This window comes from Phascolarctos cinereus, unplaced genomic scaffold (genome assembly GCF_003287225.1).
Source record: "Phascolarctos cinereus isolate Bilbo 61053 unplaced genomic scaffold, phaCin_HiC Scaffold_5;HRSCAF=322, whole genome shotgun sequence".
Lineage (NCBI taxonomy): Eukaryota > Metazoa > Chordata > Mammalia > Diprotodontia > Phascolarctidae > Phascolarctos > Phascolarctos cinereus.
The window spans coordinates 324,873,396-324,886,323 of record NW_027555958.1 but is presented as its reverse complement, the minus strand read 5'-3'; the positions used below and the strand labels follow the sequence as shown (position 1 = coordinate 324,886,323).

The following is a 12,928-nucleotide window of genomic DNA, read 5'->3' as shown; positions in this document are numbered from 1 at the left end:
ACCTAAAGCTAGAAGAAACTTTAGGCAGCTAGGTGTCCCAGTGGTTAGAGCAGGAGTCAAGAAGAACTGAGTTCAAACCTGGACTCAGACACTTACTAGCTGTGTGACCCTAAGCAAGTCACTGGACCGCTGTTTGCCTCGGTTTCCCCAACTGTAATAGGGATGATAATAGTACTTATTTCCTAGAGTTATTGTGTGGATTCAATGAGATAATGCTTGTGAAGTATTTAATACAGTTCCTGGCACATTTTAAGTGCCATATTTATTCCCTTCCCTTCTTCCTGCCCCCGAGTTATCTAGGTTAATCTCCCTGATGGACCTTCTCCCCCGTAATTAACCTTAGTTTCTTACTTTCTAGTCATTCCTCCCCACCCAGGTACCATCTGTTGTTTAATCATTATCTCTCCTGCTGCAGTATCAGCTAAAAGATGGAGACCAATGATACTGAAGCCCCCCTTTTCTTTAAAAAGATTGTCCCTTCAGAGCCCCAGGTGATACTTCTCCTTTTCCTTTCCCTTTGTCTTCTCAACACTCCTCAATCTCTGTCCTTAGCTCTGTCCTGGCCTGTAACAGCCACAGAATGATAGAGGGGGAAAGAACCTTAAAGATGACCTTGTCCAATCCCCTCAATTTGTAGATGAGAAAAATGAGACACACAGAAGTTAAGTAAATTTCCCAAGATCACCCAGGAACAAAGAGCTGAACTTGCCTCACCATCCCAGCCCCCTAGGACCTTATCCAATAATCACATTGACCATGTCTCTGCTTCTATAAAGGATTCCCACATTATACTGTTGAGATTCAAACCCAGGTCCTCTGATTCTTTCTACTCTCCTTCATCTCACTGCCTCCTGCTCACACTACTTTCAGCTTCCCTTATACCCTGGAACCCAAGTATTTTTCAGTTATTTTTCAGTCGAGTCCTACTCTTCTTGACCCCATTTGGCATTTTCTTGGTAAAGATACTGGAGTAGTTTGCCATTTCCTTTTCCAGCTCATTTTACAGAGAAGGAAACTGAGGCAACCAGGGTTAAGTGACTTGCCCAGGGTCACACAGCTTGGAAGTGTCTGAGGCCAGATTGGAACTCACAAAGACGAGTCTTCCTGACTCCAGGCATCCACTGTGCCACCTAGCTGCCCAAGTTTACCTAAGAACCCAAGCAGAAAACACATCAAAATCATATTATTTCCCTAGCACCTCTCTGAGGATTTCAAAGCTACTTATTTCACCCTGCCTACAGGCAAAAGATGAAAAATGAGACAGAGAACTCAGTCACACAGTTGTGACTCCCAGGCCCTTCCCATTTCCCTTTTCTCATGAGAAAGATTTGAAGAGGGGACCAGGGTATTTCTATTCGCGCGCGCGCACACACACACACACACACACACAGCTCCTGGCCTCTGTGATGGGTGGGCTTGGGAACATGGTCATCCTGCCTCCTGTCTCAGCTGACTGAACTGCCCCCATCCCTGAGTCACCCCTTATCCCCTACACACAGCAGGTACCTCCCTACCTCTTGCTGCATCTGCGTTGGAGCTGCTGACTCTCTGGGATGGCTCCACAGACTTGGGTTACCTCTGCTCAGAGCCTCGGGGGTCACTGTGACAACCCAGTAACACCCGCCCCTCCTAAGGGATTCCTTGATTGACAGCTCAGGTGTCCTATCTGAGTTCTGATCCGTTGAGGTGGAGCTTTGTTCAAAGTCATGGGATACCTGGATTCTCATTAAAATTGTAGTTCCTCCCTCCTTACCTTCCCAGTTTCACATTGATTCTATTGTCTTTTCTCCTAGCCTCGGTTTCTTTCTAATGGACAGAGCAGTTTAGAGTTTCCTGGTGAGGCCATTAGGTCGAAAGTGCTTTGTAATCGGTAAAGGGACCCTACATAAATGGGTATTAATGGTCACAGCTGAATACTTCAGGGACTTGTGACTTTGTGGGTGTGGGTGATTCCTCCAACTGAAGCCCACTGACCCAACTCCTCCTCTACTTAGGAGATGATCTTAGAGAATTGCTGTGGCTGAAAAAAACATATTTTAAAATGTTGTGAATACCCTTCTGCTTTTACTTCAGTCATTCCGCAAATCGCTCCCACCCCCAAAGTAAATATTCCCTAGTAAAGGAAAAAGTTTAGTAAAAGCTAGGAATCCAGGACAAAGTGGAACTACTGAGTTCCACACCCATCATTATTATGCTATTGAAAAGGACCAGACCTATTGCCCTGAGGCTCTATTCACAATACTCCATCTTCCTAGAATGGAAATTTCCTTCCCTGGCCTCCACTCCCCAGAAGCTGACAGTACAAAGTAAACTACACAGTGTCTGGCCTATAGGGATAAGTATAGCCTCTGGACCTGGGCTTTCACTGGCATAGACAATGCCTACAAATGTACTTTCCTTGTTTATTCATAGGCCTTAGCAAGTTGCCTTACCTGAAAAGTTCCAGTCACAGCTGGAAATATGTCAGTGGTGGGACTTGAACTGGGGTCTTCCTGGCTGGAGGAGGGCTCTCTACCTATTCATCATGCCCCGTTCCTCAATTTATTTATCATTAATTGATGGTCCCCTAAATTTCCAATGAAAAGAGGGCAGTGCATTTCTTCGTCACTGGGGTCAAGACAGAGCATTCTAATTACTTCATTTTATTAGTCTTTTGGGCTTACGTTATTGTAGTTAATATGTATATAGTCTTTCTGGTTCTCCTGACTTTACTCTGTATCCCTTCATACCGGTCATAGGTTTAGAGATGGAAAGGACCTTTGCGGTTATCTAGTCTAAACTCTTCACTTAACAGTTGAGGAAACTAAGGCCTGAAGAGTGATTTGCCCAATGCCTGAAGAGTATGTTGAGGTTTAGAGGTTCTGGGACCCCAAAATCACAACACGAAGGTCCTGCCCGAATGAATTTGACCCAAGCCTCCTTTCAGCCAAAGACAAGCTTTATTAGAACATTGAACAGGGTGGGTGAGATTTAAAGAATCCACCATATTGTCCAGACTCAAAGAATCTAAGCAAGCCGGCCAGATCTTAAGAATCTGAGCACCTTAATGGAGCCCAGGTGGACCTTATATACAGAAAGACTGGGGATGGGGGGAGTCTAAGGAGGATGGGAGCGGCCAGCAAACTGGGATGACTGTTTGGTACAGAAAGCCAGGGACCTGGACTACAAGGCCGAGGGAGAATGGAGCCTAGATAGGATTAAGGGTTCCCACCCTTAAAAGCCAGGGGCCACAGGGAGGTCAAACAATGGAGGTCTAGGCTAGGTTAAGGGTAACAGAGAATTGAGAGATAGGGCTTACCCGATAATGAAAGGCCAGTTGATAGGATTATAGCCTCAGGTGAATGCCAGAGATTTGGCCACTTGGGAAAGTCCAGAGCTTTTCCTTTTTGGAGTCCAAATCCCAAAGACATGGTCTTTTCCTTTTAAGGGTTCACAGCCCATTCCCATCAGATAGACTCAAACTGGTGACCCCTTTCTCTGAAATCAGCTAGGTCCTAAAGCAGTAGACACCTGGGGATGGGGGTTGAGGCAGAAGTCAGGATGCTATGGTGAAGAGTGGAACTGTGGTGATGCAGAAGGGAAGCAAGCAGCTGGGAGTACTGTGTGAGGGCTGCGGTTACATTAAGGAGAGAAGGCCTGGGGAGACAAAAGCAAGGATGTGCAGGGACTGGGAGTCCCATAGTAAGGAGGGGGCTGGAGTGACAACGAGAAGAGGGGAATGGCAAGGCGTACAGTGAAGAAGGGGAGGAGCAGGGGCTGGGGGTATAATGAGGAAGGGGCTGGAGACAATGAGAGGAGGGGAATGGGCAAGGGGTACAACGAGGAAGGGGAGGGAAAGTGGCTGGAAAGAGAACCGTGGTCTCCCGAGCCAGAGTTCCCTCATGCCTCTTCTTCGGGCGGGAGAGGTCAGTGTGACTGGAAACTACAAATCCCAGCAGGCCCCGCAGCGCGGACCGGAAGTGTCCTGGCCGGACTGTTGCGACTGCGAGGGGCGGTGGCGGCGGGAGATTCAAACCTAGGAGCAGGAGCAGAAGCAGGAGCTGTAGTTGGAGCAAGAGCAAGAGGGCGAGGAGGATGGAGGGGAGAGGAGCAAGGCCTGGAGGGGCGACCTGTGAGTGACGGACCAAGGGTTAGGGTCGAGTAGGGACGGGGCTGGGGCCAAAGACGGGCAGAAGTGCAGGGGCTGGGGTCTGGAGCCTTGGGGTTGGCAGCACGGAGAAGTCAACAAGCATTTATTAAACGCCGACTACATGCTAGGCACTGCGGTAAGCGCTGTTGTGCAATGCTAAGAGCGCCCGGAGACCCGAGTTCGAGCCCTGTGGGTTAGATGCGGTGGGTTAGAGTCTCCGATTCTGCTGTTTACCTGCTCGGTGGCTTCGGCCAGGTCACTAACCCAGGAGGCCTTAGCTTCCTCATCTGTAAAATAGGGCTAGAGGAAAATGTCAGGGCTTAGTCTGAAGGGGTGTTGGAGCCTCTGGGATTTTTATCTACTTCCTAGCTGGGCTAGGCTGTTAAGTACTAGGGCATCTTTTAGGGCAGAGTGGGGTCAGAGGTCCTCAAATCAAATCCATCAATTCAAATTAGACGAAAACTTATGTAGTTATGCAGAAAATTGTATTAAATGCTGGGGGCGGGGATAACATTTAGTGATTTAAAGTTTATAAAATGCTATCTGTACAACAAAGTTGTGAGACAGGCATTTTACAGATCGGGAAACTGATGCTTGGGGATGTTAATTGCCGAGAGTCACAGTTGTGCCAGACCTGAGAGGTAACTGAATCCAGATCTCTGGACTCTTAACTTAGAGATCTTTACAATTCACCGTCTCCTGAGAATTCTGGGGTTTCAGTCCAGCCTCCTGGATGGAAAGAAAACCCCTCCTCTTGCTTCCCTCTCTTCCCTCAAACCAATGTGAGTTAATCTTGGGGAGCTTCATAAAGTCAAGTCCATGTATCTGTAGAAGGAAGGGAAGTTTAAGCTTGTGAGGGCTTTAGACCTTAGGAAGTCTGGCAGAAAGAGTGCCATTTGTACACATACGCACACCCACACAGAGTCCTGCCCAGTTTTTCAATTCATACCTCTGGGGTGAAGTCATTTACCAGCTTACTTTCCAGGCTTAACTGCCAACCCTTTTCCTTTTTGCTCCTCCCTTGGAATAACTGATGGATTTCTTTCCATTGGCCTGTCATTTGGAATATGGTCCTGAGAGTGTATTTTTAAAAACCTCACTTGACTGCCAATTCAAATTAAATTCCTCAAAGAGAAATCTGACAGTCAGCTAAAAATAATTAGCCATAGAAATTAAGTGCTGGGTCAAAAATAAATTGACTGAACTCTGTGCCTAGTTTTAGTTCACTCTTGAATTCACTTTTCTTTGGAATCTTTTGGGTGGGAGCCTGGGGGTACGGCATTAAACGTCGATGTGTCTGTTAAAGTAGATATTTCTTCAGAATAGTGGGATGGGGATCAGGGGAATGGTGGGTTGAGATTCAAAGGGGCCTTGAGAAATATGGTTGTTGACAGTGAAGATTTGGTGAGTGGTTTTCTGTTTTGACTATTTGGGGGATTTTTATTTTTCAAAGATTGCTTGGATCTTGAATTTGTAAAATTGTAGAATCTTAGAGTTCAAATATAATACACTCCCTGTGCCAAATAAAATGCCCTCCTACCTCATCTCTGTCAAAATCTTTCTCTTCTCTCTGTGCTCAGCTTGGATGCTCCTCTCCTTCATGAAGCCTTCCCCTGAACCCCTCCAGTTGACAGGGTTGTCTCCTGAAGTTTTCTCCACAGTTTCTCGAGGGATATTCCTAAATGAGAGGTCTGACCCTGTTCCTACTCTCCTTAATCAACTCTAGTGTCTCCCTATTACCTCTAAGATCAAATACAAACTTCTGTGTTGGCGTTTGAAGCCACACACGTTCACACCCTGGCTCCATACCTCATTCCCCTTCACATACTCTTCAGTCCAGGTAAACTGGCTAGGCATGTTCCCCCATCTTCTTTCTTTGTAACTTTTCACAGGCTGTCACCTAATGGATCTAGTGCTCTCTCACCTTTGACTCCTAGGATCCCTTGTTTCTTTCAAAATCTCAGCCAAATACTACCTCCTACATGAAGCCTTTCTTGATTTCCCCAGAAAAGTTACCTTGTATTTATCTGTATGTAATTTAGTGTATATATGTGAATAGGTTGTCTCCCTCCTATAGGATATAAGCTCCTTGAAAGCAGAAACTTTTTTGTCTTTCTATCCCTAACACAATGCCTGGCCATAGAAGATATCAAATAAATGTGGGGTTTTTTTTAAATCTCTAGTGCCAACGATCATTGAACCCTGAAGATGTAAGGCATTTAATTAATGGTTTTTTAATTGCGTTGAGAAGTAACCTTAGAAGGCATTTAATCTAATTCTAGCAGATACATACCCAACACATAGTCATCTAGCTTTAGCAAAAGCAAATATCATTTACCTCCTGATCTGACCTTTGAAGAAAGAGCCAGAAGTAGACTCCTGGGGAACTCTTAGTTAAATAGGAAACTAGATAAAGAGGGAGCTAAGGATTCAGTGACCAGAGCTCCAGACATCCCTCCTGGAGGGTGGCAGAGGGATGGGAAGAGAGTGACAGATTGGGAGGAAGAGTCTGAGAAGGTTTCCTAAAGGAAGAAACTGGAAAAAGTAGAGAAAGAAACAAGCATAATTGGAAGAGTGAGAGAAGGACAAAGGAGAATGGCCTCTCTGAAGTCTTAAGGGAGTAGAGAACATTGGGCCTGGATAAAGTATTTTTCCCATCTGAACAAGGAATACAAGCTAACCTAGGAGGACTCTAGTCTAAGGAACTGGGACTGGGTGGGTGAATGTCAAATGGTAACTATTTCAGGTTTTCAGGCAAGGGAGGGATTGCTTTTGAGGAAGATGGTGAAGGATAGGAATCAGGCATCCTTGCTCCCTTTTGATCTGCCGCTAACCGTGTCACACCTCCCACCTTCCAGATGAACGCCTCACTGCAGAGGAGATGGATGAACAGAGGCGACAGAATGTAGCCTATCAATATCTCTGCCGTCTGGAAGAGGCCAAACGGTGAGTAGAGGTAGGCAGGAGGAGGCTAAGGGATGAAGGAAGGTAAGCAGGAAGAGGCCGTGGAATGAGGGAAGGTGGGTAGGGGGATGTAAGGGATGAGGGGAGGAAGGCAGAGGGAGGCCAAGGGATGAAGGGTGGTAGGCAGAGCAACGTTAAGTGGGAATGCAGAAACCATATTGTGAGTGGGAAGTGGACAAGGGATAGCCATGGGGTCAGTGGAATTTTCAAGGTGCTAGATCACAAGCGTACCTGTCCTTAATCCTGCTCTCTCTAGCCCAATCCTAGCTAAATTATTTGGGTTGATGCTGTCTCTTTCCCCCACGAGAAGAAAGGGGAGAAAAAAGGGGTAGGCCAGAGACATACTGATGTTGGGGTGATACACAGTGGTCACGATCTTAGCTCAGTTCTCTGTCCATTTCAGAGACTCCCCTGGCATCCCTCAGTGGATGAGACAGGACTGAAGATGAGGCTTAGGGCGCCTGAAGGCTGTCTTCTGGCCTCTAAAGATTGCTGTGGGAAAGGAAATTAATCTTAACTGTGCTTGGTGCCAGATGGCAGCACTGAGAGCGATTCTTGGAGGTTGGGTAGAGGCAGATTTTGGTTTGATGTGAGGTCCAATTGTAAGTACCAGAATTGAATGGGCTGCCACTGAAAGTAATGGTAATAGTAAGAATAGCTAGGGCTTATATAATACTTTGCAATCATTGTGTCATTCGATCCTCCCAACAACCTTGGGAGGGTTTTACAGTTGGGGAAACTGAAGCAGAGGTTAAGTGACTTGCCCAGGGTCACGTAACTAGTAAATAGCTGACACTGGATTTGAACTTGGGTCTTCCTGACTCTAGTCCTGGCATCCTATTCACTGTGCCACCTTGGTACCTCATGTGGCAAACCTTCAAGGAAAGATTGAATGACTAACAGAATGACTACTTGTTGGGCATGTTGAAAAGGGGATTCTTGTTCAAGTACGGGTTGAACGAGATGCCCTCTGAGGTCCCTTTCAACTCCAAGATCCTGTGATTTCATGAGAACCCCTTTCTCCTAATCTTTTATTTTATTTTTTATTTTTATTTATTTATTTTTAGTTTTCAGCATTCACTTCTGCAAGATTTTGAGTTCCAAGTTTTCTCCCTTGTCCCTCCCCCCACCCCAAAATGGCATGCATTCTAAATACCCCTAATCTGCCCTCCCTTCTCTTATCCCCTTCCCTTCAATTTTCCTGTAGGGCAGGGTAGATTTCTGTACCCCATTTCCTGTATATCTTATTTCCCAGTTGCATGTGAAAACAAATTTTTTTTTATCTTTTGTTTTTAAAATTTTGGGTTCCAAATTTTCTCCCTTTCTCCTCCCCCTCCATTGAGAAGGCAAGCAACTCGATACAGGTTATACATGTATAGTCATGCAAAACACTTCCATAGTAGTCATATTGTGAAAAACTAAGTATATTTCCCTTCATCCAATCCCAGCCCCCATTTATTCTATTCTCTCTTTTGACCTTGTCCCTCTCCAGAAGTGTTTGGTTCTGATTACCCCCTCCCCAAATCTGTCCTCCCCTCTATCATCCTCCTGCTGTCTTGTCCCCTTTCCCCCCTATTTTCTGTAGGGTAAGATAGATCTCCATACCCAGTTGAGTGTGTATGTTATTCTCTCCTTAAGCCAAATCCGATGAGAATAAGACTCACTCATTCCCTCTCACCTTCCCTCCATTTCCCTTCCACTGTAAAAGCCTTTTCTTGTCTGTTTTATGTGAGATAATTTACCGCATTCTACCTCTCCCTTTCTCCTTCTCCCAGTATTATCCTCTCTCACCCATTAATTTTATTCTCCAGATATCTCCCCTTCATCTTCAACTCACCCTGTGCCCTCTATTTATCTGTTTGTCTATCTTATACATACATACATATAATTTTTTTCCCTCCAACTATTCTAATACTGACAAAGAACTCATGAGTTACAAATATCATCTTTCCATGCAGAATATAAACAGTTCAACCTTAATAAGTCTCATGATTTCTCTTTCCTGTTTACCTCTTCATGTTTCTCTTGAATCTTGTATCTGAAAGTCAAATTTTCTGTTCAACTCTGGTCTTTTCATCAAGAATGCTTGAAAGTCCTCTGTTTCACTGAATGTCAATTTTTTCCCCTGAAGGATTATTATCAGTTTTGCTGGGTAGGTGATTCTTGGTTGTAATGCTATCTTCCTTGCCCTCTGGAATATTATATTCCAAGCCCTGCAGTCCCTTAATGCAGAAGCTGCTAAATCTTGTGTTATCCTGATTGTGTTTCCACAGTACTTGAACTGTTTCCTTCTGGCAGCTTGTAATATTTTCTCCTTGACCTGGGAACTCTGGAATTTGGCTATAATATTCCTAGGAGTTTTCCTTTGGGGATCTCTTTCAGGAGGAGATCTGTGGATTCTTTCAATTTCTATTTTGCCCTCTGGTTCCACTATATCAGGGCAGTTTTCCTTGATAATTTCTTGAAAGATGATGTCTAGGCTTTTTTTTTGATCATGGCTTTCAGATAGTCCAATAATTTTTAAATTCTCTCTCCTGGATCTATTTTCCAGGTCAGTTGTTTTTCCAATGAGATATTTCACATTGTTTTCTAATTTTTCATTTTTGGATTTGTTTACTGTGTCGATTTCTCATAAAGTCACTATCTTCCAATTGCTCTATTCTAATTTTTAAGGAAGTATTTTCTTCAGTAATCTTTTGGACTTCCTTTTCCATTTGGCCAATTTTTCTTTTTAGGGCATTTTTCTCCTCATTGGCTTTTTGGACCTCTTTTGCCATTTGGGTTAGGCTATTTTTTAAGGTGTTATTTTCTTCAGTATTTTTTTGGGTCTCCTTTAGCAAGCTGTTGACTTCTTTTTCATGATTTTCTTGCATCACTCTCATTTCTCTTCCAAGTTTTTCCTCTACTTCCCTTACTTGCTTCTCAAAATTCCTTTTGAGCTCTTCAAAGGCCTGGGACTGATTCATATTTTTCTTGGAGGCTTTGGATGTAGGAGCTTTGACTTTGTTGTCTTCTTCTGGTTGTATATTTTGATCTTCTTTTTCACCAAAGTAAGATAATATAGTCTGACTCTTTTTGCACTGCTTGCTCATGATCCCAGCTAATTGAGTTTTAAACTCTTTGTTAAGGTACGAATCTGCTTCCAATGTGGAGAATGTACTGTCCCAAGCTTCGGGGGGTTTGTACAGCTGTTTTCAGAGATACTTGTAGGGCCCTGTAAATTTTCAGTTCTTCCAAGGTGGTATGATAAGGGACGAGGTGTTTACTTCTTTCTTGGCCTGTGTGTGACTCCTGGCTGTGCTATTTCTTGCCTGTGTGATTTGGGCAAATTATTTCACCCCTTTGGATGGCAGTTAACTGTCATTCTATAAAATGAGAGGTTAGACTAGCTTATCTCTCCCTTTTTTTTTTTAATATTACGCTGATTTTTTTCATCATTACATTGCTGTCATCTCCCCTAAATTGAACCTCTCTTGTGACAAAGCAAAACAAAAAAGCACCTGTTACAGAAACCTTGTCCTACAATATATATGACATTCTGACCTTGTAGTCATGCCACAACCCCCTTCCCTACCCCATTTGAAAGATAGTGGATGGGCTTCAGAACCAACCAACTGAACTACTTTCTATAAGAGGGGTGTTTCATTCTCTCTCTCTCTCTTTTTTTTAACATTTTTATTTAAAGTTTTGAGTTCCATATTCTATCCCTCCTTCCTCTCCCACCCCCCCCAGAGACAGTAAGCAGTCAGATGTGGGTTATACATGTGCAATATGTAAAAGATTTCCATATTAGTCATTTTGTACAAGAAGACTTGAATAAAAGAAAAAAAATGAAAGAAAGAAAATGAAAAATAACATGCTTCAGTTTGTATTCAAACAATATCAGTTCTTTCTCTGGAAGAGGATAGTATGCTTCATCAATCGTCCTTTGGGATTATCATTGTATTGCTGAGAATAGCTAAGTCATTCAAGTTCTTCATCAAACAATATTGCTGCTACTGTGTAAAAAATTCTCCTGGTTCTGTTCACTTCACTGTGTATCAGTTCACGTAACTCTTTCCAGGTTTTCCTGAAATCACCTTGCTTGTCCTTTCTCATAGCACAATAGTATTCCATTACAATCACATACCACAGCTTGTTTAGCCATTTCCCAATTGATGGGCTTCCCTTCGATTTTCAATTCTTGGCCACCATGAAAAGAGCTACTGTAAATATTTTTATACAAATAGGTCTTTTCTCCCTTTTTTGGATGTCTTTGGGTTGTAGACCTAGCAGTGGTGTTACTAGATCAAAGGGTATACATAGTTTTATAGCCCTTTGGGCAGAGTTTCAAATTGCTCGCCAGAATGGTTGGATCAGTTCACAACCCTACCAACAGTGCATTAGTGTTCCAGTTTCCCACATCTCCCCCAACATCCAACATTTTCCTTTTCTGTTATATTAGCCAATCTGATAGGTATGAGGTGGTACCTCAGAGTTGTTTTAATTTGCATTTCTCTAATCAATAATGATTTAGGGTGTTTTTTCATATGACTGTAGATAACTTTGATTTCTTTGTCTAAAAACTGCCTGTTCATATCCTTTGACCATTTATCAATTGGGGAATGACTTGTATTTTTATAAATTTGCCTCAGTTATCTATATATTTAAGAAATAAGGCTTTTATCAGAGATAATTATTGCAAAATTTCCCCCCAACTTTTCTGCTTTCCTTGTAATTTTGGTTGCATTAGTTTTGTTTGTGCAAAAACCTTTTTTAATTTTATATAATCAAAGTTATTTTAAATTTTGTAATGTTTTCTATATCTCCTTTGGTTCTAAATTCTTCCCTTATCCATAAATCTGACAGATAAACAATTCCATGTTCTTTTAATTTGCTTATGATATTGCCCTTTATGTGTAAATCATGTACCCATTTTGACCTTATCTTGATATATGGTGTGAGATGTTGGTTTATACCTAGTTTCTGCCATACTGTTTTCCAGTTTTCACAGCAGTTTTTGGCAAATAACGAGTTTGTGTTTCAAAAGTTTGGATCTTTGGGTTTATCATATACCAGATTGCTATGGTCATTTACTATAATGTAATTAGCACCTAATCTATTCCACTGATCCACCACTCTATTTCTTAGCCAGTACCAGATTGTTTTGTTTTGTTTTTCAGCCAAAGACAAGGTTTATTAGAACATCTACCGTATTGGCCAGACTCTTAATGAATCTGAACATTACTGAGCTATTGGCTAGATTGTAAGAATCTGAGCAGTGGCTAGATTTTAAGAATGTGAGCACCTTAATGGAGACAAGGTGGACCTTATATACAGAAAGACTGGGAGGGATCTAGAAGTGGTCAAGTAGTTGGGGTGACTGGAGGAGGGGTCTAAGAAAGATCTGGATGGGAGTGGCCAGTAAGCTGGGGTGAACAGAACTCCAGGGAGAATGGAGTCAAGGTAGGACTAAGAATGGCAATCAGGAGGTAAGGGAACAGAATTGAGAGATTGGATAGAGCCACAATGAAAGGCCAGTTGAGTGGATTACAGCCTACGGCAAACACCAGAGATTTGGGAAAGGGCTAGAGATTTTCTTTTTTTTAGGGTCCAGGTCCCAAAGACATGGTCTTTTCCTTTTAGGGGTTCAGATCCCATCCCCATCTTCCCCTTTCAAGCAAATGGGACCCAAATTCTTTTGGGGTAAGGGGCAAAGGTCTTGGCTTCTGAAACTGCTTCCTGCTGGCAAGGGGCATAGAGCTGTCCCTGCCTTGAGGGGATCCCAAAAAGGAAGTTGACTGGAACCAAGCACAGGTTTCATCCAGGGGAACGATGGGGTGGGGCATTGGCTGG

The 12,928-nt window shown here is 43.2% G+C and overlaps 1 protein-coding gene across 1 annotated transcript in view; it reads left to right on the top strand.

Annotated features, from left to right (window-relative positions):
- Window positions 1-4,023: 4,023 nt before the first annotated feature.
- Window positions 4,024-12,928, top strand: part of IQGAP3 (IQ motif containing GTPase activating protein 3) — a 70,996-nt gene continuing 62,091 nt past the window's right edge. Inside the window, exons 1-2 of the mRNA XM_020991979.2 lie at window positions 4,024-4,111; window positions 6,988-7,075. Coding sequence (XP_020847638.1) covers window positions 4,075-4,111; window positions 6,988-7,075 — 125 coding nt within the window. The 5' untranslated portion in view covers window positions 4,024-4,074. The remainder of the gene's footprint in view (window positions 4,112-6,987; window positions 7,076-12,928) is intronic.